Source organism: Parasteatoda tepidariorum, chromosome 5 (genome assembly GCF_982258835.1).
Source record: "Parasteatoda tepidariorum strain Cologne lab strain chromosome 5, Ptep-v5.0, whole genome shotgun sequence".
In the NCBI taxonomy this organism is placed as follows: Eukaryota; Metazoa; Arthropoda; class Arachnida; order Araneae; family Theridiidae; genus Parasteatoda; species Parasteatoda tepidariorum.
This window is the reverse complement of record NC_141759.1, coordinates 120852429-120879769: the sequence shown is the minus strand read 5'-3', so window position 1 is coordinate 120879769 and position 27341 is coordinate 120852429. Positions and strand designations below refer to the sequence as shown.

The 27341-nt window shown below is 34.3% G+C and overlaps 1 protein-coding gene across 1 annotated transcript in view; it reads left to right on the top strand.

Moving 5' to 3' along the window:
• The window catches only part of LOC107456784 (putative fatty acyl-CoA reductase CG5065), a 31844-nt gene extending 5472 nt beyond the window's left edge, over positions 1 to 26372 (top strand). The window contains exons 2-13 of the mRNA XM_016074732.4: positions 5170 to 5347; positions 7624 to 7740; positions 9429 to 9604; positions 13242 to 13314; positions 15951 to 16057; positions 17496 to 17673; positions 18081 to 18125; positions 19715 to 19833; positions 21275 to 21514; positions 24093 to 24222; positions 25960 to 26087; positions 26163 to 26372. Of these exons, the coding sequence (XP_015930218.2) occupies positions 5213 to 5347; positions 7624 to 7740; positions 9429 to 9604; positions 13242 to 13314; positions 15951 to 16057; positions 17496 to 17673; positions 18081 to 18125; positions 19715 to 19833; positions 21275 to 21514; positions 24093 to 24222; positions 25960 to 26087; positions 26163 to 26334 (1620 nt within the window). The 5' untranslated portion in view covers positions 5170 to 5212 and the 3' untranslated portion in view covers positions 26335 to 26372. The remainder of the gene's footprint in view (positions 1 to 5169; positions 5348 to 7623; positions 7741 to 9428; positions 9605 to 13241; positions 13315 to 15950; positions 16058 to 17495; positions 17674 to 18080; positions 18126 to 19714; positions 19834 to 21274; positions 21515 to 24092; positions 24223 to 25959; positions 26088 to 26162) is intronic.
• The last annotated feature ends 969 nt before the right edge of the window (positions 26373 to 27341 follow it).

The following is a 27341-nucleotide window of genomic DNA, read 5'->3' as shown; positions in this document are numbered from 1 at the left end:
AATTGCAGCCTACTCCGTGAACCATGAGGTCACGGGCGTTTTTACGTCATCGTTGTAGTGATAGCAGCCAAAAATGTTTGAAATATCAGAAAATATGAAAACCAGTCGGCGCAAGGTCTGGGCTGTAGGGAGGGGTGGTCCAAAACTTCCCAACCAAGAGAGTCCCATAAAGCTGGAGAGAGAAATTGTCATAGAGTAGTAAAATTCCCTGTCAGGGAATTCTGCTTCTGACAGGGAATGTATGCAACAGACAGGTTGTTTTGCCGGATGAAACGCATCACTGACCATATCTCGTGCGTGGCGTTAAATTTGAACATTTTGAAGACACAGAACTGACAGCTGCAACTGATCACAGTTGTTCCCGAGGAATGCCGGGACACAAGCACTCGTCACCTATTAGAGTACACAATAAAACGGCCGTATCTTTATTATTCCCATTGCAATATGACACTCCTCTAAATCATATCCGACATCCCCCCCAGTGCTACCAAAAGTTCAACCTCCAGCAGGCGAACAATATGACGCGCACGGCCCATATTCGAGATTTCCTCGTTTGAACAAAACAAAAGAGATTGGAAAGCATCTTTAAAACACTTTAATTAAACATCATTCATGTTGTAATTAGAATAAGAAATATAATCTACCAGGCATCGAAAGATTAAAATTAGATTTTAGAGCATGGCATAAAAACCAAATTTATTTGGTTAATTTTATTTTTGTATTTGTTACTAAATGTAGGGTTATAATTTTGAAAACTTCCGGTAAACCTGTTACTAGCGAACGGTAAAATTATTTAAATAGTGTACATTCTAGTTCAATGATCAGTCATTTTGCCAGAAATGTATTTACAATACTGTAATTTCGCCAGAATTTTTTCCCTGAGTTTTTCTGTCACTTTAATTTTAAGACAGTTTAATAATCTCGATATATTTCCTTTTTCATTGCCGTCAGGCTAACCATGGGAAGTTCTCGTGGTCTTCCTCTCTATGTAACGCAAGTGCCTGTTAGTTCCATCAAAAAAGCCTCCACGAAGGCAAATTTCTCCCAATACTTGATCCAAGAGTTCCCTTGTCTTCTGGATTGGGTTCAAAACTACAAGGTTACGGAGTTGAACATGAGTAGACGTAACCCCAAAAATTGGGTCGGCTTTTTAACGACAGTCATAAAATAAAATAAAATATATTTCTTTTGATTTACAAATACATTTTCGAATCTAGGAATTAATAAAGACAACTTGTTTTTTCAATACTTCTCTAACACTTATGAAATTTTTCTCGATTTTGGCCGTCGTAAATATGCATTCAAAATCGGTTTTTGAGGGGGGGGGGGCGTTTTTTTTTCTTTCTGAATATTTGGTACGCTGTACTCTTATTTTATAATAATGCAAATTCCACTAATAAAATATTTTAAGAATTTTAAATATTTAGCTTCAATAGTGAGTCAAACATTTTGTATAGTTTTGTGTAAAGTTTTAATAAATGAATAGAAAAATAGTTCAGTTGTTAAATTCGGAAGACTCTTTTCAAGCAAATTTAAATTTTGGTTATGTTAGGATTTTTATTTTAAAGAGAGTCGTAATTTTTATAAGATAAAAAATTATGAGTCTATTTTTTTTTTCATTTTACGACACATTATTTCCCTCCTTTTTATGTACATTTTAAAATGACACACATTAAGAAAGTGGTATTCGTTCACTTAAAAGGCCTATTTTTAATGATAAATATCTACTTAAGCACTATTTCTTTTGACCTTTCCCACCTACCAGAGCATTCGAACAATAACATACTTTAATCGGTACATATACCGTTACTTAAAGCATTTAAGTCAATGGACATATATATATAATTTATACAGTTTAGTCAGCTATATATTAAGCTCGAATCGATAGTAGTGTTAGGAGATACAATTCAAAGTGATATTTTACAAATAGTGTTATCGAAAACCTTCCTGCATATTACGTTCGCTCCACAAAAACGATTTTTTCATTTGGTTACATGCTGGACGCGAATTTTAGACTGGTTCTGTGACTGAGTGTGAAAGGGAGCAACAATTGCCCCCCCCCCTTTTCTCCCTAAGTGTTCATTTCATTAAGATTCAATTCATTAAATAAGTGGAGGACCATTCAAGGCCGTCTTTTGTTTGTTATCTCTGCCGTAAAATAGGTGACCTCTCGCCTCTTTGCAAACACTATTTAACGCACGCAGACATTTGTTGTTGCGTAAGAAAGTGCGCAAATAGTGTACCTCTCATTTAACAACATCATTTGAAAAACGAGGATAAAAATAGCGTTCAAGTAAATATTATTTTATACCCGTTTCCAGGGACTCGAACCATCGAAAAATTGACAGCTTTCGAAAGATAACTTAAATAAAACAAGTTGTCAAATGATGGATGGTATATTTATTATGTATCGCTCTTTTGGAAGAGCTATCCATAAAACACTTATGAATGGACCCATTTGTTTTGGAACAATTACACAGATTGCAATAAGTAGAGCACAAAAATAAAGAAAAATGTGTCAAGTTTTTTTAAAAAAATTTTTTTATAAACTGCTGTTTGTAGAAAATGCAACACCATGAAGGAATCATCAGAATCAAATGAAATTCGCAGCAAATGTCAATTATAGGATATTATGCAAATTAATAAAGTTTCAGAGCCATCGCGCGTGCGTGGCGCGCGCAGCGCCCTCTGAATTGATGCTGAAAGCGTATAAATAAAGTGCTGTAGCGGGACGTTGAAACTAGTCTATGATTATTTGTTAGTGGCAAACGTTTAGTGAGACCTGAGTATGCCTCCACGACGGAAGAATAAGAAATTCAAGCAACTTACGGAGTTTGAACGAGGGAGGATAATCGGCCTTCGAGAAGGAGGATTTTCCTATCGCGCAATAGCAGCTCGTATGCAGCGGAACAGTTCCACAGTGATGCGAGTTTGGAAGCAGTGGACCGACGAGCACCGAACAACTCGAAAAACAGGCACTGGACGACAGAAGGTGACGTCAGAGCGCGATGATCGACACCTGCTCCGCATGGCGGTGAATGATCGCACAGCTTCCTCCAGGCAGCTGGCAGCACATTGGTCTACTGCTACAGGTGTACAATTGTCGGCTTCGTCAATTCGTCGTCGTCTGCTGCGCCGTGGATTGCGTGCAAGGGTGCCATTATACAGGATTCCCCTCACGGCGGATCATCGACGGCTGCGTCGGCAGTGGGCTCTTGAGCACAGAGACTGGCGAGCTGATTGGCACCAAGTTGTCTTTTCAGATGAATCACGCTTCAATTTGTGGACCCATGATGTTCGTGTTAGACGTTATGCCGGTCAACGCTGCCTTCCTGAGTGTATTATTGAACGACATAGTGGTCGAACACCCGGAGTTATGGTCTGGGGTGCAATTTCGTATCATGGACGATCCAATTTGATACGAATTGAGGGTAATCTCAATAGCAACAGATACGTCCGTGAAGTGCTACAGCCCGAAGTCGTTCCTTTCCTTCAAGGCATCCCTGGAGCTATCTTTCAGCAGGATAATGCACGCCCACATGTTGCGCGGACTGTTAGAGACTTCTGTTCAGCACAACGCATGCAACTTCTTCCTTGGCCTGCTTATTCGCCGGATATGTCGCCTATTGAGCACGTGTGGGATATGGTTGGTCGGCGTCTCACTCGTGATCCGCGTCCTGCAGTTTCCAAAGACGAACTTTGGTTGCGCATACAAGCGATATGGAATTCTCTTCCTCAAGCAGATATTCAACATCTGTTTGACTCCATGCCACGTCGTATAGCAGCACTTATTGCAGCGCGTGGTGGCTGCACCAAATACTGATTTCGGACGCTTAATTTGTTTCTTTTGTTTTGAAAATTTCATCATTTATTTGTATCAGTACAAGTCGTTTCTGCATTAAATTTCATTTGATTCTGATGATTCTTTCATGGTGTTGCATTTTCTACAAACAGCAGTTTATATATACTGTTATTGGTGTCGTCGGCCTTTAAGGCAGACGGGGTGTGATTGTTCTTGTTTTCCAGTGGTGCCGTCTATGGCCACGATTTCGACTTCTGCCACACAGATACGTCACACCCGCTTATAGGGTGGACTCATTTCTACATCCATTCATTCGTCTACAGATCACAGTTTTGTCAAGAACCAGAAAACTATGAATCTCCAATTCAGTACCTCCAGAGGTATTGCTTTTTTTTTTAATGGGAACATAGAGGACTTTGCAACCCGACAGATTCAACGTGCACCAGTCACCATTTTCTACGTGGTGAGTCTTCAGTTGCCTGAATTCGAGTCCAGCGCCCTGTCAACCAGGCTATCCCGGTCTTTTCTTATACTCTATTTGTAATTTAAGTCACAAATGTTCGTTGCAAGGCAAACGTCTAATCTTTAATCAGGTTCGTTTTGTAGTTTCGCACTGTCAATGGTTTCCAATGCTGAAAATGTTGCAGCTTTTCAGGCATCGATGGTACAAATACAGAGTCTTTGACATAATTCTACAAAAAGAAATTCGCACTGCGTTACATCCGAGAATTTTGTTGCATCGATGTTGTAAAAAATGCAACCACTGAAAATGCTGAAGTTTAAAAAATGATGGAAATGAACTTGATTTCAGATTATTTGTTTGTCGTGTCTTAATCACTTTCCTTACCTGTTATTTTTTTTAAAATATGCAAAAAATCAGCATATTTTTTGATTTTTATTTATAAATACGGGGAACAATAACAAAACTTAATGTTGAAATTTTTCTTATGTGTAAAAAATATTTAATTTAAAATCAGCCATCACGAGTTATCTCGGGCAAATGAAATAAGTTAAATAACAGTCTTTGTCTGATAGTTCTTAACACAAGGGACAACACAAAATGATACTTTTCAAAAGTCAGTGAAGGACTCTTATTGAAATGTCAATTCAGCAACCATCGTATATACACAATCACACGTGTGCAGAACAATCACAGCAGATAATGTCTTCCGACCGAGTAGAAACACTGACAAAACAAAATGTATTGACACATTCTGCTAAGCCCGTACGTAACCCGACTTAACTCAGGATCATTTGTAATCGAAAAATTTGTACTAATTTCTATAATTTTGTGAATCGCCATGTTATACAAGGACAATTCTCATTTTAACATCCACTCAGAGGCTAATAATAATTATTTGTTGCAGGTCTTGTTCATTACATCATAGAATGTCTTGAAGAAGAGAAGAGATGTCTGTCATTCATGCAGAGAGCGATGGTTATGTCTCGCCCATCGACGAAGAAGACGATGACATCTCTCGGGTGGCAGAATTCTACAGGGGAAGATCTGTCTTCATCACTGGAGTCACAGGATTTGTCGGAAAGGTCTTCTTCTTCTTTTTTCCATCTTATTCAACCTGATCAGTTAGGTGGAATCCTGGTGTCGTGTGACCAATAACGTGGAATATGCAGTCCCTGGTCATATTATGAGACGCACTCTAAGAGTCTATGCAAAATCTTAATTATCAGGTGATACTACTATACAGCTTCAGTGTTTTTTACGAGACTGTTTGCACTTCTTAACGTTCGTCCTGTAAGTATGTAACATTGTCATGCAATGCGTTAAAGATAAATACAAATAGGAAGTCTATAAAAAATCTCCCGAATAAAAACCCATGACATGTGTGTTCAAATATAAAAGTATTGCCTATAAACTCGAGCAAAACATGTCATTATCAAAACACTACAGTGCGTCTCATCATTTGATCCAATTATTATAATATACTAATATAATGCTTGATATAATAAATATTCTCTATATTCATATAATATATCGTCTCATGTATCCTATCGTCGAATTTATATTATGTATCGTCTCATTTAACCAACTAGTACCCGAAAGTAAGCAAATGCGAACCGGTCTCGTCAAAACAATAAAGCTGTATAGAGTATCACCTGATCATTAAAATTATACATAGAATCTTAGAGTGCGTCTAAGAATTTGGTCAGGGACTGCATATACCAGAATACCAATGCGAGCCATTAATCAGGACAATCGAAACCCTCAATCAGTTAGCAAATCTGACCACAGTACTCTGCTGTCAGCGGGGGGTCTATGTGGAATCCTGGTTTGTGGAAAATGCAATCACTTCTATGCAACTGAAGTGGATTGAATTGCTTTAGTTGAACATGAAAAAGACCTGAGATAATTTAAATAACCTTTAAAATCCCTTTCTCGTTTTTTGTTGACCTCATTTGGGTGTGAAAGAACAGATAATTCTCATACTAAATGTTCGGAAATGTGAAGTCTTTGAGAGTAGTAGTAGTAGTAGTTAATTTGCGTCGCACTAGAGCTGCACAATGGACTATTGGCGACGGTCTGGGAAACATCCCTAAGGATGATCCGAAGACAAGCCATCACAATTTTGATCCTCCCTTGAGGGGATGGCACCCCCGCTTCGGTAGCCCAATGACCTGCACGCGAAGTCGAGCACTTTACGGTAGAACAGTTTAACGCACACCCTCGGTCCCTACTCAGACTGATCCAAGTGGTCACCTAACCGCACACTGACCGCAGCCAGTGATGCTTAACTTCGGTGATTTGCTGGGAGCCGTGTCTTAACGATCAGTCCAAGTCTTTGTGAGATTTAACGATACTGTACTCATGTCTAGGAGTATATGTGAAGATGAGGATCATGAATTTTTTTTATTTCTTATTATTAAATTAAGTTTTCCTGTAAACTATTTTGATAGAACGTTCCATACCAGTTTTTGTGTAAGATCATAAAATTATTAAAACAATAAGAACTTCTTTTAAAGTTAATCCGCAATCTTAAAATCAGAGATGAGTTTTTGGATCTGAAAGGTACATTAATCTTTATTTATACTTAGATCTAATCAATAATCCATGAGTGATTTCAGTTGGCCTTATAAAATTATTTGAAGTAAAGTACTATTAAAAAAGAAATGGATACTTTTTTTAATCAATATATATTTTCTAATAACAATATATTGAATAAATTATTAAAAAAGATCTTGCATCATTTTCCCCTTCACGCCTTTTAAGTAAAAATAAAATTCTAATTCATTTTCAGCTTCATCACACCTGAAAAAGGTATAGTAAAAATAATTCTAATTTTCTCTCTTACCTGGATCTTATCTATTTACCAGACTTCGCTCGCTAAACTGCTTCGCTTGTGTTCAAAAGAAAACGAATTCTAATAATTAAACAATTTTAATGAGAGGACGGACTTAACATAAAAAACGATCTTCTTTCATCGAAGCTGTAGAAATCAAACTAAAACAGAAAAGAAAAAAACATTAATGTTCGTTCAGTTCAAGCGCCATCTGTGGGCATTCAAGTTAATCTGTGTCAACACCAAAAGCTCCATGACTGCCTTCAAATTTAACTGCCGTACATAAAAACTAACTAAATATTTCTTCCTTTTAAGTATTTTTAAAGTAAAGTCTGTTGTTGGCGCTAGTAATTATTATTATTTTATTTATTTTAATTATGAAGCTGCGCATAAAGAATCATTTGAGGTTCCGTAACATAATGGAACACAAGAATAGTTCCATCATTTCCATTCTCAAAACAAGAATTTAAGAATAAAATAAGAAGTTTATATATGTATATTTCAATTGCAATCATTGTGACGCAGGTGCTGCTGGAAAAGTTGCTCAGATCTTGTCCCCGAATCCGAAACGTGTACGTCCTTCTGAGGTCAAAAGATGGACAAAGTCCAAGACAAAGGCTGGATGAGTTACTCACATGTCAGGTAATCTTCTATTATTCGGAATATTATGAAATGAATCCTTTTTAAATTGAAACCAATTCTGTAAGCATAGTTTCCTCAAAAATGAATGTGGATACAGAATGAACATTTTGTAAGTATTGAATCTGTGGCGTAACTACCACTATAAATATCAAATAACAAATCACTGGTATATATAAGACATGTTAACTTGATTCCATCTGGAGGTACCTTTTGATATATGAAGGTTGACATAGTCGTTGATTAATTCCCCTCAAATCCTTCCATGAAATGTTTAAAGACTCATTTTTCTTCAGGAGGATACAATAAAAATTAATTTTCAAAAAGTTCTTTTTTTCTCGAGATACATTTTATAAAGGTCTTGAGTTGCCTAACAACAGTTATTTCTCATAACAACGCAGAGAATGGTGAAAGCGATCGTTGTCAGAATCATATTAAAAAAATGTCTCAAAATCAAAGATATTTATTGAATCAACAACTGCGGCATTGTTCTAAATCTGTTCCTCCGGCATTTTGAACTCAAAGCATTGTGATTCAGCACTCGCCTGTAATGCGCTATAATTTTGTAATAGGTACAAGTGCAAATAGCTATCTCTGCAAATTTAAAAATATCTAAAAAAGGAAAGAAACGAAATATTAACATTTAAGGACGCAAAAAAATAAAACATTTTAACCGCTTCCCTTACCATCCCGAGTTAACTCGGGTATGTATAGATTGCAAATATTTATTATTCCGAGTAAACTCGGGCATAGTAGAATTCGTCAATACGTTTTGTTTTATCACGTTTTTATTCTGCCGGAAGCAAAACAAAAAATAATCTGCAGTGATTGGAAGCTGGTCATTCGGGATAGTAAACTGATTGTAAAAGAAATATTTTTTACACATAAAAAAAAAAAAATTGAAATTTCAACTTAGAACTTATGTTTTATGTTTTGCATTAGTTCCTTGTATTTATTAAAAAAATAAAAAAGGATAAAAAAAAAGTTTTAAATTATTGATAGTTAAAAATATAAGAATAAAATGAAAGAATCTTAAAAGAATAAAATGAAGAGTCCACATTTAAAAGCAAAAGATAATGAATGAGAAAAAAAATCAAAAGGAAACTTATTAAGTCGCTGGGAGGGAAATGTTGTCATTGCTTTGTTGAATTACAACAGCAAATGTTCCATAACGTCATTAAATAAGGAAAAATAAATAAAAACATATTGAAACTGAAAGGGTTGCTTTATGAATTAAATTATTCTTACTTACAGTAAAAAAAGGGGGGGAAACATAATAAATCATTTAATTAAAATATTTTTCCGTTGATCGTTCTTTAAATCTGGAACCGAATTTCGTTTATATATAATAGATTCTCAGATGTCGTCGTTCCAAAGAAGAAAAAATTGGGGGGGAGGGGGGGGGGGTTTGAGCTTTTTCCCAATTGTTTTGCCAAAGATAACAAAAAAAAACTGTTTTTAAGAAAAATAATGAGAGAGTTTGTTTGAAAGGAAAGAAAAAAGAATTTGGATTTTTAACTTGGGATTTTTAACTTGAGATCGCGAAAAACTTTATAAGTGAAAAACTGATGATCAAGATTTTAAAACTAAAAATTCTTAAATGAGACTGTGTTCATTACCTATTTTAAGAGTCTGCATACACATTCGTAAATAATAAATACAATATTTTAATGTCTGGTTTTTAATTGCAGGTATTTTGCAAGATAAAACATGAAAATCCTTCCATTCTGACAAAGATTGTTCCCATCAGTGGTGACATATGTGCTCCAGATCTGGGAATAAGCCAGTCGGACACCAGCATGCTCCTAAAGAATGTATCTGTCGTCTTCCACTCGGCTGCAACAGTTCGATTTGATGAGCCGCTCAGGTCATTCTTTCATTCACTCGAACTCCCTCTCCTACACCTTTTCCCCCTCCTTCGTTACGATAGTTTCAGCAAATCGTTATTTTTTTAGCTCTCGCGGCAGTACGTTTCATCAAAAATTTAGATGTACTGGTGTGGGGAAAAAAGTAAGATTTGCCAAGACTATGGTAACGAAAAGTGTGTTAAGGAGCGTCACCTTCAGATGGTTCTCTTGTTTATAAAGGGTATAGCACATAGTTTGTCTACTGTAAGAACTCCCCTCTCCACAAAGTCTGAGGCCGTCTGCTGCTATGGAAACAAGAATAGCTCATTTCAGTAAAGGTAGCTTCTCTTCACTCTAGGGTTAACATAATAGACCGAAGAAAAAGATTTCTTTTCTTTCGCCGACTCACCGCCACGGGTCGAATGGCTAGGGGAGTTCTTACTTTAGACAAACTATAGGTAAAAGTATTTATAAAAATATTTTTCAGTACTTTCGAATCCTATTTACAACCATAAATCCAAAGCCAATTGTAAAACAAAAAGTAACAACAATAAAAAAATATCTTTTTTTTGTCTGGGATAAATTAGAAATAAATAAAAGAAGAATTTGTCCAGCTTGGTATAGACAAACAACTCCTATGCCTTTCATAAAAAAAATAGTTTATTAAGCTTAGTTTCATCGTTTGTTGAAATGAACACTCTGAAGGAATGGAAAACAAACATCGATATAGTTTGTCTAAAATAAGAACTCCTCCAGACTTTCGTCTGAATCTGTCGCTGTGACTATGGTAACGAGGTATGACTATTTCAAGTAGGGATGCGTGTTTTGGAGTGGCCGGGAGAAAGGGAATCTCGTTCGATTGCGTTAATCCTAGAGTGAAGCTACCCTCCCTAAAATGCACCATTCTTATTTCCATGGCATCTGACGGTCTCAGACTTTGTGGCGGGAGGAGTTCTTAGCTTAGACAATACATGATAACTTCTATGGATTTTTCTTTAAAATATGAAACAACTAAATTGAGAGGAAAGAAAAATCTCTCTGATTATTACTTTTTATTATTGTTTCAACTGATTAAGAAGAGTCTGAAAAATAGCTTTAGCGAACCCTTCAAATACTACTTAAACACATCTGTTATTTTTGCTGACAAGAGGGGAGAGTTTAACCACATAAGATACTAAAATTAATAAAAAAAATTTGAATGTAACAAATGATGTATGAAATTGATAAAAAAAATCGATTTGGAAGCTTGGGGTAAAGAGAAATCCTCTGAATTTTTTTTTTCTAGAGGTTAAAACTTTTAACTAGAGAAGAAAACATAAAAATAATCCCTAAAATATACGTCATTCAAATTTTTTACGATGAATTAAAACACAATTTTTTATTAAAAAAAAATTAAATCATCGATAAAATTAATCCTAAAGCTCAGTTACGATCATAAAAATTAAAGGAGTGAGCGAGCTCACGTGAGCGCGGGATGGGGTTTGTAATTTGCTTATTTTGGGGGATAAAGAGAAAGTAGATTGAGTTTGAAATGGTTAAAAACGTGCTCTTACGTAACACTTGAAGGCTGTCTAATGTAAATGAGTGAAAAACAAAGGATATTCGTCAACAATCTAAAAAAAAGCAAATGTATAATGCATCATTGTATTTCGAAAAATGCTGACCTCTAAGGTCACTGCAAAAGTACACTATCTAACTAAAAGTATCCCTCAGTGGTACGGACTTAGAGGCACATATTAGTGTGATATTGACCCCTCTTTAGCATCAATGACAGACTGCACACTTCAGAGAAGATTTTCCACCATCTTCCTTCTCACTCCCGTGAAAATGACGGGGTTAGGTTTCTCCCTCTATTTCTCGCTCCTGTGATGTTTCCGGGCTGGAATGCTCAGTAGTAACGCGCCAATAAGAATAAAACAAATTCATTTCTTTTGCCCGAAAAACATCTTATTTCTCATTAATACACACCAGATGGCAGTACCAGGATATTTTTTAGGTAATTGTAGATAGTTTATTTTAAACTAGATATCAGCACAAATCAATAGCACTAATAAAAAATAAGCACTTTTACGACCGTTTTCTTGAAAATTAACCGATCGTTAAGGGGTTAAACACAGCTGAAGTGAGTGCTTGCAGTGAGGATTTGGTTGGCTACCTAATCTGCGCTCTCATTCTTCCCAAAAGGTATTCTATGAGATCGGAGGCTCTTAGAAGGCAGTTTTCGAACGTCTGTGCAAGCCTCAATGTGTGGAAGAGAAGGCCCCCCGAAATATTGCACCACATACATCTCAGAGTTCCAACCACAGGAAGGACGCTAGCCAAACCACGAGAAACAACCATTATATTTCCACCACCATAACAACCGGTTGTTCGGATACTTCTGACCACATAGTGCATAAACTTATCAACAAAAACCTATTCTGCGCGTTATACTTCTGAAATTCATATTAGACATAAATTCTTTCGAATGATAATCAGGGTGCATATAGCCAAATCTTTCAACCAAAAATAAGCACCTTCCAAGTACTTTTTAAGCACTGAAAAAATATTTTTAAGCACTATATACATTAACAAAATGCAAAATAATTTTCAGACTTTACATGATCATGATAAAGTAACTAGTGTCTGATAAAGAACTCTTTTTCTTGATTATATTAGCCATTAAAAAATGATCGAGACATTTTTCAGTTCGATATCAGAGGGTGGAAAATGAAGTTTGAAATTGAGAATATCTTTCGAAATGCAGCAGAGTTGCACATGATCTCATCGAACCCAGCTGACATGCGGACTCGCAAATATCTCATCAAACCTGTGAAATGATTGACGCTTTCACACGCTATGAACCGACGGCAAGCTGAAATAGGTAGTGGTTGAATGAATTGTGAAGAAGTTGAATAGAACAATGTGAAAAGCACGCTTTTGCATAACACGTAGCGGAAATTGACAGGGTAAAGAAAAATCTCATTTTCGAAAAGGGAAAATGAAACACTTTTTGAAAACACCCAATGATAAAAAAACGAAATTCGGAAAGCACTTTTTAAAAATGCTACGCACCATGGTAATGTTTCGATCTCGAACGTTAAATGAGCTTCCAATTTGTTTCAGCTCCAAAAACAACGCGGAACTTCATACATAAAAAGCAGTTGTGAACATATTTACCGAACTCATTTTATCAAGACTATTCATTATCAAAATAGTTCACGTAAAGAATAAAAAATTGTTTCATCCATATTAGTTTTAAAATAAGATTTCACGCGACACAGTTGAATTGGCGGAGCTGAAAGAATATATTTTCCAGTTGGTTTTGGTTAGATGCAAAAATTGAAAATACAGCTGAATTATTGTTTTCGTTAGAACGACATTTGACTCGAAAAGTTTCAGCTAGTTTGGTGGGAAATATTAATACATTTTTTTTTAAAAGCGTATTATTTTCATATTTTTTCAATATATTGTCATTAGAATAAATGCGTGTTCTTAAAATGTTGTTATTTTTCTTCCATAATTAGAAACATCCGAAATATCTCATAAATAGTGGATTATTATTTCGATGTCATTGTGATCTTTTTTTTTTTAAAAAACTCTTGGAACCCCTTTGACTCAACCACGGAAACCCTAGTGTTCAGCAATTGAAAGCTTTTTTTTTTTCTTTTCATGTAGGAAATCTATTGAAGTGAACGTGGTGGGGACAGAGAGGGTTTTGCAGCTTTGTCACAAGATGACTCAAATCGCAGTAAGTACTTTTCAATTAATTAGATAATGAAGTGATTACAGTTCCACATTCGGTCATGTTTGGATGGTTTTTTTCCATGAATGGACCCACAAAATCTTGAATCCATAATTCCATCAAGAACCATTATACTTTTTGACGGTAACCAACATAAGTCACCATCACCCAGAATTCGGACTGATTTAGGATGGTTCAGCGTTAGAATAGCAACTTGTTTTGATGGTTTGTTCATGGTGAACCGTCAGAAATTTCGAATGTAGGAATTTGGATTGATGTGTGATGGGCCAACATTGAAAGAAAAAAAAACCAAATTATTTTACGGTATTTTCTTGAGAACCAATAAGAATTCCCGTTTAAACCCTCAAGGGAAATCTATAGTTGGAACCATCAAGGATTGTGGGTGTCCATGAGAATCAAACTTCTCTTGATGGGTAACCATCACAGTATTCAGGTAGCATTTGCCATCAGGGGAATGATGGTAAGTTAGTTGGCATATCAAAAACCATGAACGCATAATGGAAGAAAATGTTGAATCGCACTGAAACCAAAATAAATTGATGGAACCAACAAGAATTTTGACGGGTAGTCAGAATCGCCGCCCTTGAGTACTATAGATTATGTGACCCATCATTCTTCTCTTCATTTAATCGACAACATAAATAATCTTTAAGCATATCTTCATTTCGTCAAATATTAATAATAAAAATTGAAACTAAAAAAAGAATTTGTTTTAAAATCTTGTCCGTGTCGAAACATATGAGTGGAATACATATATATATTTTTTTAATCTATCAATGCTTGAATAAATCATCACTTCCGATGATTATTTATTAGAAAAAGGTGTACTTCATGCAAAAAAAAAAAAAAAAAGTGAACATCCTGAATAACTTTTGCTCTAATGATCGGATTTTCAAGCATCGGCACTCAATTGTAATAGACCTTAAATATGACTCACTAGAGTTAATGATATCTCGAAATCAGCTTTTAAATTCTTTTTCTTTGACATCCAAATCATTGGGAGGAATCTGGAGTGGTTTATTTCACTTTCTGCGCTATATTCCCGAGACAACAGCGAATTGAAATATAATTATGTTTATTCATAGATAACTTCGTGTAAAAACTATTATTATTTACACACTCTTTGATTATTTTATTGAAAAATGGTCCAAAAAATGTTGTGTTATAAGGCATTAAAATGTTCAGATCATTTCAAAGTACAGTCCCTGTCCATATTATGAGACGAACTCTTAAGATTCTGTGCAAAATCTTAATGATCAGGTGATACTCTATACAGTTTTATCGTTTTCACGCGGCTGAAACCGGTTTGCACTTGTTTACGTTAGCGTATCAATCGGTTAAATGAGACGATCTATAATATAAATTTGACGATTGGATACATTACACGATATATTATATAAATAGAATATATATTATATATATTATATTATAGAATATTTATTATATCAAGCGTTATATTAGTATATTATAATAATCAGGTGAGACGCACTGTATCTGACGTCAGACGCACTATCATGAGACGCACTGTAGTGTTTTAATAATAACGTGATTTGCACGAGTTTATAGGCAGGGGCAACCTGTGGCTCACGAGCCACATGCGGCTCTTCGAAGGATTATTTGTGGCTCTCGATAAATGTACCTTTTCGTTTTCGTGCTATTATATTTTAAAAAATTATTATCGTTCCCTATGTGTTTCAAAATGTCTTTTAAATTGCTGACAACAAATATGAAAGATTAATGCAACGTTGTAGCAAATTTCATTTCTGAATATCAAAATATAAGTCGATTATACTGAATTTTGGATATTAGTACCGGAATCGAAGTATATCCTGAATTAAAAAAGGCTGCTTGTCGAATTATTTCAGTATTAGGAACAACGTACTTATGTGAATCAATTTATTCCACTTTAAAATTCGCGAAACCCAAACACCGATCAGTATTAACTAATCAACATCTCAAGGGATTACTGAGAAGTGCTGTCACCCATTATTCACCAAATTTTAAAGAATTCTCAAGAGAAGTAAAATAAATGTGCTTAATATTTAAATTCAATACACATATTTTGTACTTTTACTTATATGTTTTCAATAAATATAATTTCTGCAAAAAAAATATAATGCCTTTTTTGCATACCTTTTAAATGCGTATTTAATTGCTGCTCGCGAAAAATTTCAAATTTTGAAAAATAGCTCGACTATCAAGGAGCTTGGCCACCCCTGCTATAGGCAATACTTTTATATTTAAACATACATGTAATGGGTTTTTTTATTGAGGAGATTTCTTATATTCTCCCTATTTGCATTAATATATTATTTTTCAGCATATTGCATTACAATGTTAACTAATTGATACACGAAGGTAAACAAGTGCAAACTGGTTTCAGTCTCGTGAAATCTTAGAGTGCGTCTAATAATACGGCCAGAGACTGCATGTAATTTAAAAAAAAAAAATTAGTAAATAAATCCGAATTTTGAATCTAGTTTCTGAGCTATCAAATTTTAAAAATGTTTTTTTCGTCAATCGTTTGACCGATTTCGTTCAAATTTCGTATTTAGTCTCTTAAAATGAGGTCATTAATAACTAATGTAAAAGTGTGTGTTATTGAATAAATTCCTCTTCAGGCCCTGATTCACGTATCCACAGCCTACAGTTACTGCAACAGAAAGGAAGTCGATGAAATAGTCTATAAGGAGAAGGTATCACCTCAGAAAGTGATCGATATAGCTGAGTAAGTATTTATAAGGGGTGCTTTCTTTCTCACACCTATTCTCTCTTTTTTTTTAAAAAAAAAAAACAAAAGTATTTTCACAATAATATATGTCTTCAGATTTTCTGAAAGAATTGAGTACAATTTTTATCGTTCAAATTAAGTACAAATCTGATCTGGAAATAAAATATTTGCAGAGGAAGAGTTGTTAAAACGTGGAAGTAGATTTTAAACTGGTTTCCAACCACTATACTTATCCTCTGAATCTTTAGACAAGCCCAGCGAAGCAAGGAATTATTCATTATATTCCACAAGAAACAATATTTAACTGGATTTGATTTTATTATTTTACCTCTCAAAGATCTCATGTTTATGTATGCCAAAGTAATAATTTCACTTTTAGCATAACAGTCGCTTCTCAATTTAAAAATTAGATTCTTTGGAACTAATTAGAAAAATATTTAGTATTTGCTCACCAGAATTTTTAGGCTTATTGCAAAAGAGAAGAAAAAAGATGTAGAGGAAATGAACAGATTAAGAAATCTTATCATATATTGTTGCGAGCATCCTTATTTAAGGTGTATTGGAAAAATGTCTTAATAAAAATCAACTAGATTCAGTAGTTTTTGCGTTTCCTATAAGTAGCTTGAAAGCATGTCAGCAATAAGCCTAAAAAATATCGTGGTAGATTAGAAAATGAACACTATTCCAACCAGCCATTGTAAAATGCCGTTTTAAAAAGAGCCTTTATATTATTCTACGACATGTTATATATTCATCAAAAGTGCTGATGGTCAGAAAAGTCTTTTGGAGGGAAAAACTGATTCATTGGTGGCAGATAGAACTGCCATCAATCCCTGGAAAAATTAGGAGACCCACTCTAAGATTCGATGTGAAATCTTAATGACTCTCAGGTGATACTAGTATAATACAGCTTTATTGTTTTGACGCAACTGAGACTTTGTTTACGTTCGTGCATCCATGGGTTAAATGAGACGCTACATAATATAAATTCGACGATTATATAAACTAGACGATATATTATATAAATATAGAACATATATTGTATCAGGTATTATGTTAGTGCGTTATAATAATTAGATCAAATGATTAGACGCACTGCAGTGCTTTTAATAATGACACGAGTTCATCCACAATACTTTTATATTCAAACACACGTGAAATGGGTTTTAATTCTGGTGATTTTTTTCACTATTTGCATTGATATATTATTTTTTTAATGTATTGCATTGCAATGTTAAACCATTGATACACGAACGTAAACGATGAAAACAGTCTCGACAAAACAATGAAGCTGTATCACCTGATAATTAAGATTTTGCATCGAATCTTAAAAGAGTGAAGTCTCATAATATGACTGCAAAACAGTTTTTATTCGCTTAATTTCATCAGTGTGTGTGAGAGAGAGAGAGAGTGAAGAGAGAATTAAAATTTTCAGGTGGATGGATGAGTCCCTACTCGAAAGTTTCTTGCCTAAATTGATGGACGGAAGACCCACAACTTACCATTACAGCAAAGCAATGGCGGAGAATCTCCTCGTTTCGGACAGAGGGGATGTTCCTGTGGCCATCGTCCGTCCTTCCATTGTGACCGCTGCTTATAAAGAACCCATGCCTGTAAGTATCACCTTTGATTCACTTCCATCCGCATATTTGAACAGATACACTTTTGACAGAAAAATGGAGCCCCTTCTTGCTCTTATATAAGCTGATGGTCGTCCACTTCAACGAGTGGTCAACTCATAAAATATGTCATTATTCTTTCCATTTTGTGACAGTAAAGGTTTCCAGAGGTCGTCCACTTTAGAAGCTCTATTAAGTCATAACAGTCTGTAAATCTTTAACGATTCAATTGCTGATAAATAATATCAAATGTTAATCCTATAACAATTTGTTTGCATTGTAATATTTCTGAAAGCATTTCAAACTTCGTGGCTCGATTTTTCTCTCTCCAACTTTGAATGGAATTTCTTTTGATGAATAAATGAAGAATTGATTGTTTTTTCTTTCTATGTTCTATACAGGGATGGGTGGATGGAGTGAATGGACCTTCAGCTTTCATCATTATGGTAATTATTAAATTTCTATCCTGTTGACATTCTAAATCACCGAATGAGTTCTTCCTATAATTTAATGCCCTCATGTACGAGCTTTACATTCACATTCAAGTTTAAAATGTTGAAATTCTAACTTTTTCGCTCTATTTTTTTTTTCGCCGGATAAGAAAAAGAAGCCTTCTATGTTTTGGTATAACTTAGTAGTACCATCGCCTGCAGCACTGAAACAACGGTCTTACTCACTCTCTAGTTTTAGTCTAGCCTTTTATTAATTAGGGTATTCTTTTCTAAGAAGTCTAGACTTTTTACGAATATGTTCTTTTAAACTTCAAACTCTTCTTGACAGTGAATATTTATTGTAGAACATTATCAAATATTTAAGTGATGAATGCTTTTTAATATCCTTCAAGAAATAAAGTACACTGCGCAAAATAAAAAACGGAACATCTTGAATGATGATCGGATCTTCACGTTATAGATTTCAATGGTTCGATTTCCAATGATTCCTTTGTTCACAAGATTTCCAATTGTAATGAACGAAAAGAACATGAAAGAAATAACTGCTGCCAACCAAAATGGAAAAAAATTGCTGCTCTTGAGCATCAGACGAATATTTTTTTAGCTTTTGAACTTGATTTCGTGACTAAACTTTAAAAGTAGTGTATCGCACTACACGCTACACTACTTCTTTTAAAAAATGTCGCACTATACTACAAAGTACGAAAAAAAAGTAACGACTACAGCGCGCTACTTCCGACCACTGCCCATGCGCATTTGTCCGAGAGCAGATTTAATAGGGATTTGTCCTACGCATACATTTACCTTTTTCGTCATTCTTTCTGTCAATTCATCCGATTGCAGTAGTTTAAAAAACTGTCTGTAGACACATTGTTCTCTCATTGAGCTTCATAAATCACCAAGCATTCATTAAATAAGTTCTAATTTTCAACTCATAAACAAAACTAAAGGTAAAATGGTAGCACAGTTTTTATGAAGAGTTTATTTCATCCCATCTCTATTTATTTCAGTTTTTTGTTATGAATGAGAGATTTTTTTTTTATCCTCATGTTTAAACGCCCAGCCTAGTCCTTGTAGACCTATGACACGACATTGACAGAATCCATGACTCGTGCTTAAAAAGATTTTTTATCTTAATATGTTATCCTCCGATGACCTTCTATTTCAATCAAATTTTTAAAAAAAGCATTTGCATATTAGACCCTAATATACCATCACTTGGAGGGGGAGGGAGCACCTTGGAGGAAAATTTAGTTTGTCTAAAATAAGAGCTTCTCCAGAGTGGCGGTGTCCATGGTAAAGAGGTATGACTATTTCAAGTAGGGGTGGGGGGGGGGTCACTGTTTCGTGGCTCGGGTCAGCGAGGGAATATCTTCGGTTTATTGTGTTAGTCCTATGGTGAAGTGACCCTCCCTAAAATGCGCCATTCTTGTTTATATGACACCAGACGGCCTCAGACTTTGTGGCAGGAGGAGTTCTTAGCTTAGACAGACTATATATAAAAAAAAAAACATTTATTCTATATTTATTTTTTAAAAAAAACATTCGATAACAGCATTATGTTGAAAATGAAACATTTTCAGACGGGCAGAGGTCTACTTCGCACAATGCTGGTGTACGAAGGGACGGTAGTGGATTGGATTCCTGTAGATTTGCTAGCCAATGTCCTTCTCACAGCTGCATGGCACATTGGAACACACAAGTAAGTCTTTCTCTTATTCTATTCAAAAGCAACAAACACAATTAGTGAATAAGTGCCGTAATAACTACAATTATCAAATTCATTTTATGTCCGTCGTCGAACAGCCGGACCCTATTTTATGGGGGTTCACGACTGCTCATGTTCAAATCCTTGTCATCTTGAATCCAATCCAGAAGACAAGGGAACTCCCGGATCAGTATCCCCCGAGGTGTGATTTGTTATGGGAACACGGAGGACTTTGTGAGTCGACAGATTGAACGAAGATCAGTCACCATTTACGACACGGAGAGTCTTCTATCGGCGGGGATCGAACCCACGATCTATTGGACAAGGGCCCAGTGCCCTACCATCCAGGCTATCCCGGCCCAACCCATTCACTAGTATATGATATATATTAATCTAGACTTGATAGATGAAGGTTGCCATAGCTCTTATAGATGGTTCCTACTCCGATAGATGGTTCAGACTGAAAAAGTTGACTCACTATGTGTGATTCCTCGCGCTTCTCAGTCTCATTGACGCACAACGGAATCCTGCACACACTCAACTTCTATAGCAGCACAGGAGAGACCCAATACACAACCTTGAACTTAATACAGCTCTCACTACCAGCGATCAAAACACGGTGAACTTAATACAGCTCTCACCATTAGCGTCTCAAAATCCTGTGAACTTAACACAGCTCACCCGGCCTTTCGCAAATACGACAACTATGAGTGGTATCTTCGAATTCCATCGCTGATGAAATTCTGGAGGGGGGTGTACTGTAAGGTAACTTCCGCTACAATTATGAAACATTCATTCACTAGTATATAAGACATGCTAACTCGATTTCATCTTGCAGTACCTTTTGATAGAAGAAATGTCCCCACAAATCTATGATGGGTCCGAATGTACGAGTTCGCACTTACGCGTCTTTTTATAATGTATACGGTGATCAGAAAATCGACATTTTTTTTCGTCAACTGCTACTATAATATATATTTTTTTTAAAAATATAGTAATTAATCATTTTTATACTATACATAATTTAAAAGAAAAAAAACATTTGAGATGCTTACTAATCCAAAACCATGGAAGTTAATTAAAATAATTAAATGAATGTAAATTAAATGTAAAGTTATAACAAATAAAAAAAAAATTTAAAAGGTATGAATTATTTTGTCAAACAGTTATTAAAACGTCTTTCAATGCCCAAGTACTTAACATTTTCATTGAAACGTAGAAAAATAGATTTCGGATGCCTTTTCAAGTTGTTTTTTTTTGGGGGGGGGGATAAACTGTTCAAACGATGGGTGTTTGCATGATAATCAATTTATATTTTTAAAATAAATATATTCTATTGTATCACTTTATACAATAGAATATTTTTATTTTTAAAAAAAAAATGTACAATTTATAAAAAGAAGGATGCACCTATAAAGGATTGTGTTTGTTGCAGGCCCAATTCCGTGAAGGTGTTTAACTGCACATCGGGTAACCTGAACAGGGTGACGTGGTCGGACATCGAGAGGACAGCCTATCCTCTCATCATCAAGCACCCGAGTCTCAAGATACTGAGGTATCCGGGAGGAAGTTTCAAGTCCAGTCCATTCCTCAACAAGCTCTCCATCAAACTGGAACACAGTCTGCCGGCTCACGTCATCGATGCACTCTCATCCATCATAGGTCTCAAAACAGAGTCAGTCTCAAATCAATCTTCTTTTTTCCAATTATAATCATAGAAATTTCGAATTAAAATTCATTATATATTAATGCAGTCGGACCTCTATTTAACAGAAGTTGCCAAATCCCGATAATACTGTTCCTGTCCAAATGATGAGACTTCACTCTAAGATTCTATGCAACATCTTAATTACTCAGGTGATAACTATATACAGCTTTATTGTTTACACGTGACTGTTTGCACTTGATTACGTTCCTGTATCCATGATGGGTTAAATGAGACGATACATAATATATATTCGACGATTGGATACATTAGACTATATAATAGATAAATATAGACTATTTATTATATCAAGCATTATATTAGTATATTATAATAATCAGATCCAATGATGAGACGCACTGTAGTGTCTCAATAATGACATGTTTTGCACGAGTTTATAGGCAATACTTAAATATGAATGTAATTCAGCAGATTTTTTATACACTTCCCATTTGTATTTATTTTTAACGTATTGCATGTCAACCCATTAATACAGGAGCGTAAACAAACCTGTTTCATCCGAGTAAAAACAATACAGCTGTATAGAGTATAATTATAATTTTAGATAGAATCTTAGAGTGCGTCTAATATGGCCACGGACTATAAGTTCGTTATATGGAAAATTAGTTAAATAAAAATCACTTTTTGATCACCTTTTGAGTTCACTTAAACAACACAAAACAGGTTTTAAATTCATGAACACTAGACATAATTAAAATAGCAACTGATCTTGTAAACAAATATCTCTATTTATTATATAAATCCTAACCACCATAAAAGAAATCTACATGGAAGGCAAGAATAGAGCAAAGCATTATCCAGTGTTATGCTATCACGCAACATACATTTTCAAACAATAAACAAAAAAAAATGCTTAATATATATATATATATATATATATATATATATATATATATATTAAAATTAGAGCTGCATTTAATATAGAAGTAATTTTAAACATACATTAGCACATGCGTTCTTACGTTTCATTGCTATTGATTCATTTTGTTTGATTTTATCGTTTGAAATGCAAACAAAAAAGGGGAAAGGGATTTTACTGCTTTCTCTGAAAGTGAAGTGACTTCGAAAATAAATTGAAAGTCATTTCAATGCGTTAAATACACCATAAAATACGTCAACAAGTTTGAAATGTTCTGAAATATTTTGGGGAAATAGGGAAAGTGGATCTCAAAGAAAAGTTCGTTCAATAGAAAATTCACTGCGCTATTTGGAACTTATATTACGATGAAAATTCAAAAATGTTCTTCGTTTCTTGAAAGAAAAAAAATTGCAGAAAAATAATAATAATAATAATTCGAAATATGGAAGTTCATTAAATAAAAGTCCGACTGTATCACTGGTTGCAAAAAAAAAGATGTTCCTCGGATGAATTTTTTTTTAAACCAATAATTATCATATTTAAATTCCAATTCATATTTTATTTAATATTTTGGTTGCTTCGATGGAAAGTGACAATGGGGAAAAAAAGCACAATTTAAGAAAAAAATAAATTCTATAACAATGTGTTCATATAACCAAAAGGATATGCATTTATAAAATTATATTATATTCTATCATGCTTAACTCAATAGAAAATAACAACAAATCTAAATCATAAACAAAATGTCACGTTGAAATTATTCTAAGAAAAGTTAATTTATGTGCGTGTAGCACACTATTAATTAACAATATCACCATTAACAGTTTTTTTAAATTATCTCTGTTTTTTTTTCGAACCATTTTTCAAACTAACAGTAAATATAAAATAGGCGTCCAAAAAATTTATATTTTAAAATTGAATTTATATTTTTATAGCTCTTGTCTGCTTAGTTTTTGTTAATCAGCTAGTTTTAGTTAACTCTTTGCAGGAATCAAAGTTCTTCTTTTTTTTTGTACAAATTAAAAACGCATTTTTCATTCTTCCGAAACTACCAATTAAACTTTTCTTTAAATCTCATTTTCAAAAGCAGCACAGAGTAATATTTGATAATATTCTCAGTGACACAATGAAAACTGCAGAAAAATGTAAGATAACATCATTAGATAAAGGACATCATTAACATTTTCCGATCTGATGAAAATGATCGTTTGATATTAAATTTAATCCTTTAAAATAACTGAACATTGTTGTACATAACTGAACATTGTTGCAGCTATTATTTTTTTTAATGATTTTTTTCAACACAGTTTAAATTTAAACGATCTAATCCTATTCCCTTTTGCACTTCGTATTAGAATCAGTTAATGTTCTTGAGTATTTCATTTACAACACAAAAAATGATTTATTTTGCAGTTCTATTTATAAAAATATAAATATAATTAATGCTCAAAAATAAATAAATAAAAACACAAGGCCGTTTTGTTTCTTCTCCACAAAAAAGAACAAACAATTTCAGGAAGAAAAAAAAAACTCTTACCTCAGCAACATAATTTTATGAACTAGATCAAAGTTAATAATTTAGCAGACGATAATTCTCAACACCATAGTCATTGGTGTTAGTGAAGAGCATTCTAATGATTTCCGTTCATTATTGAGTTCTGTTTGCAGGTACGTGAGTATGGTGCGTAGGATGGAGAGGGCTGCTGGATACCTTCAGTACTTTACTACCAAAGAATGGACATTCCGCAGTAACAACTACTTGCACCTCAGGGAACTACAATCAGCCAGAGACAGAAAGGTCTTTTCTCCATTTATCTTAACACAAATCTCAATGGCTATACTTGTGTCTTGACTATACTTTGGCTATACTTATCTCTATATAATACTTCGTATTGTACAGAGTGTAGGGAGGGGGAATACCACCCTCAATAGCTTGTGTTCTAATGATCTGATTTTCACTTACTCATTGCCAGTTTTTATGGTTAAAAGAGTAGACCAGCTACCGTTATACACTTATGAGTACCTAATGCATACCAATAATAACAATATACAAACGAGTATATCGTGCTTTTTTTAATAACGCTATCTAATATGATAAAATCGTGATTTTCATCAATAACATATCAAAAAGATTAAGTAAATAATCCCAAGAAACTGGAACAGTTAGATATACTAGATTAAAAAAAATGATAGGCTTTAAAAAATATGAAGATAAGTCTGCACGATTTAAGAGTTTAAAAATAGACGTCCATTCTCAAGACTTGAATGAGGAAAAACAACAGCTATTCGAAATATAAATGAAAACTAAGGGAGAAAAATAAAGGTGAAAAACAAAACTAGAAAAAATCACAGTAGTCGAGAGCGATATAGAAAAATAAATCATCTTTCTGAATACCTGCTAGTGGAAACAAGGATCAAAATAAATCTTTTATTTTATATTTCTCTGTTTTACTCTCGGCTATTACGGTTCCCCTCATTTTGTTTCTCACCTTTATTTTCCATTTTTTATCCACAACGTCTAATACTTCAAATTCCTTTTGTTTTTTTCCTGATTCATGTCTGACAAGGCTTATGAGTGAGCCCCTATTTTTGAGCGCAAATGAAACATCTCAACTTTTATTTCCATCTTCATATTTTTTGAAGCCCATGAAGTTTTTTTTTAATCAAGTATATCAAAAAGATGATTATAGAATACAACATTATTTTTAATGTTGGTGCGGGTTGCGTATCGAGCAGTCATGGCTGGGATTCGAACCCGGTTCACCTCAGTGGAAGGCTCGATTCCCTTGAATTTTATTGATTCCGAGAACGGGTGCTCATACCAATGGAATTGAAACCAGACAAAGCTAGAATTTCGCTAACAAAATATTCGCCAGGTATCTCATGAAATCTTCGATTCTTATTTTGCTGAATTTATGCGGGATCATCTGTTCCAGTTTTAATGTGTTTCAGTTGTTTTAAATAGATTTGTAAAAAGTCTGAAGAATCTCTTTTACGCTAAGATCGGCAAAAATGAAAGGGTCAAAAATGACCTAAAATTTGAAATTATTTCGTTTTTATTAATTGTACCGATATATGTGTTTCGTATGAAATTTCGTTACGTTGATCCATACCGATGGATTGATTATACTTTTGTTTTGTGAAAGACGGGTTATTCAGCTAATAATGAACAACAACAGTGTTTTACTTATTAGGCTTGAATAGCAACAATAGACTGTTTGATGTCTTAAATGAAGATATGTAACGAGGACTATTTAAATCCTGCTCTCTCAATTCCATCAAAAAAATAAAAATTCTTCTTTTTTTTTAAAAAAGTCTGTGAAATCGTGTATCTGCAAAATATTAAATATTTTTGTTGACTTATTAGTAAATGCATTCTCAGGCGGATGGTCATTCAAATTTATTCAATCCATTTGCTTTTAGATTTATTTTCTTAAATTTATTGACACTTAAGGATTCTTTCATTTTGTTTTATTATTTAACATTGAATACTCGGTGAAGGGCGCATCACCTTAAATTCGTAATCTTTTCATAGGAATTCGACATCGACATTCGACCGATTGAGTGGACTCCTTATCTGGAGAGTTATGTTCTAGGAGTGAGGAAATATATTCTCGGTGAAGATGATTCCACATTGCCAGCGGCAAGGAAAAAAATCAACAGGTAATGGATGTTTTTATCTCTCTTTTGAACTGTGTAGGGGAGGAGTGATTGTTGAATTCTCTCTCTCTTCTGCAGGCTGTACTATGCAGGCATCTTGGGACAGGTGAGTGTCCTGTTGGGAGTGTTGTACATCCTTCTGAAGAGGACGAATCTCTCTCATTATCTGTTGTGGGGTGCAATCAGCCTCTCCTTTCGAATCATGCAGCACATGCCAGACAGTTGGATACGTTACCTCAACTCAGCATAATCACTATTGTATAATTAATAAAGAAACTGTTTCTATTCTTTCTTTGTCTTCTCATTAAATCACAACTCTTGTGGAAGAACTGAAATAATTATACTCTCCGATAACGCGTTGAAGGCCATGGGGGGTGACCGATGACCGGCGAAGCCAAGATTATTAGAAACACATAATTGGAGTAAATCTTTAATGTTTTCATATTATTATCGTTATTAAAATGGTTTGAAGAAATGAATGCAATACATACTGAGAAAATCATTTTGGCCAGACGGGCAAGCCATGTAAAAATGAGGGTGTTCATTGAACGTGTTAATAATTATATGACTGTAACAACCGATTCTACTTGTATTCCAGCCGTGGGTCGGCCAGATTGAATGTATTTATTCGAATAAAATGAGATGCTTTAAAAAATATGAAGGATTCATTTAAAGTTCTCGAAGAGTCGTTTTTCAAACTTTGTGATTATTTTTAGGTAGTTCTAACGCCGTTATACCTTTCAATCATAGTGTGTTATTATAATACTATACAAATAATACTTTTTTCAAGAAGTTTTTTTTTCCCTTCATTTTTTAATTGTATTCCATTGAAATTCTCTATCGTTTTTGATACCGTCGAGAGGGACTATTGTGAATTGACTTTAATGGATAGAGTTATTTTATAATAAATAGAATGGCATCCAACTATTAAAAGTTCCTTTCATTCCACTTCACATCAAGCTTCGTATATTCATTATTTTTGTTTTTCAAAAGAAAACATGAAATGACATATTTCATTCTTATGAAACGACTTGAAATCTGATTTCAACGGCCCGAATCGAATCGGTTGTTAAACTTGTTACGGTTGGGGCCGTTCCATAAATGAAGTGGTTAAAATCAATAGATGGTGAACCTTCAAGGGACCGACATTTCGGTTCACCATAACCGGGAGTTCACATTATCCGTTCCGCAAACAAGTTTAACTCATAGTTCCGAACTCCTTCTTTTCATTATACATTTTTTAAATAAATGACCCAT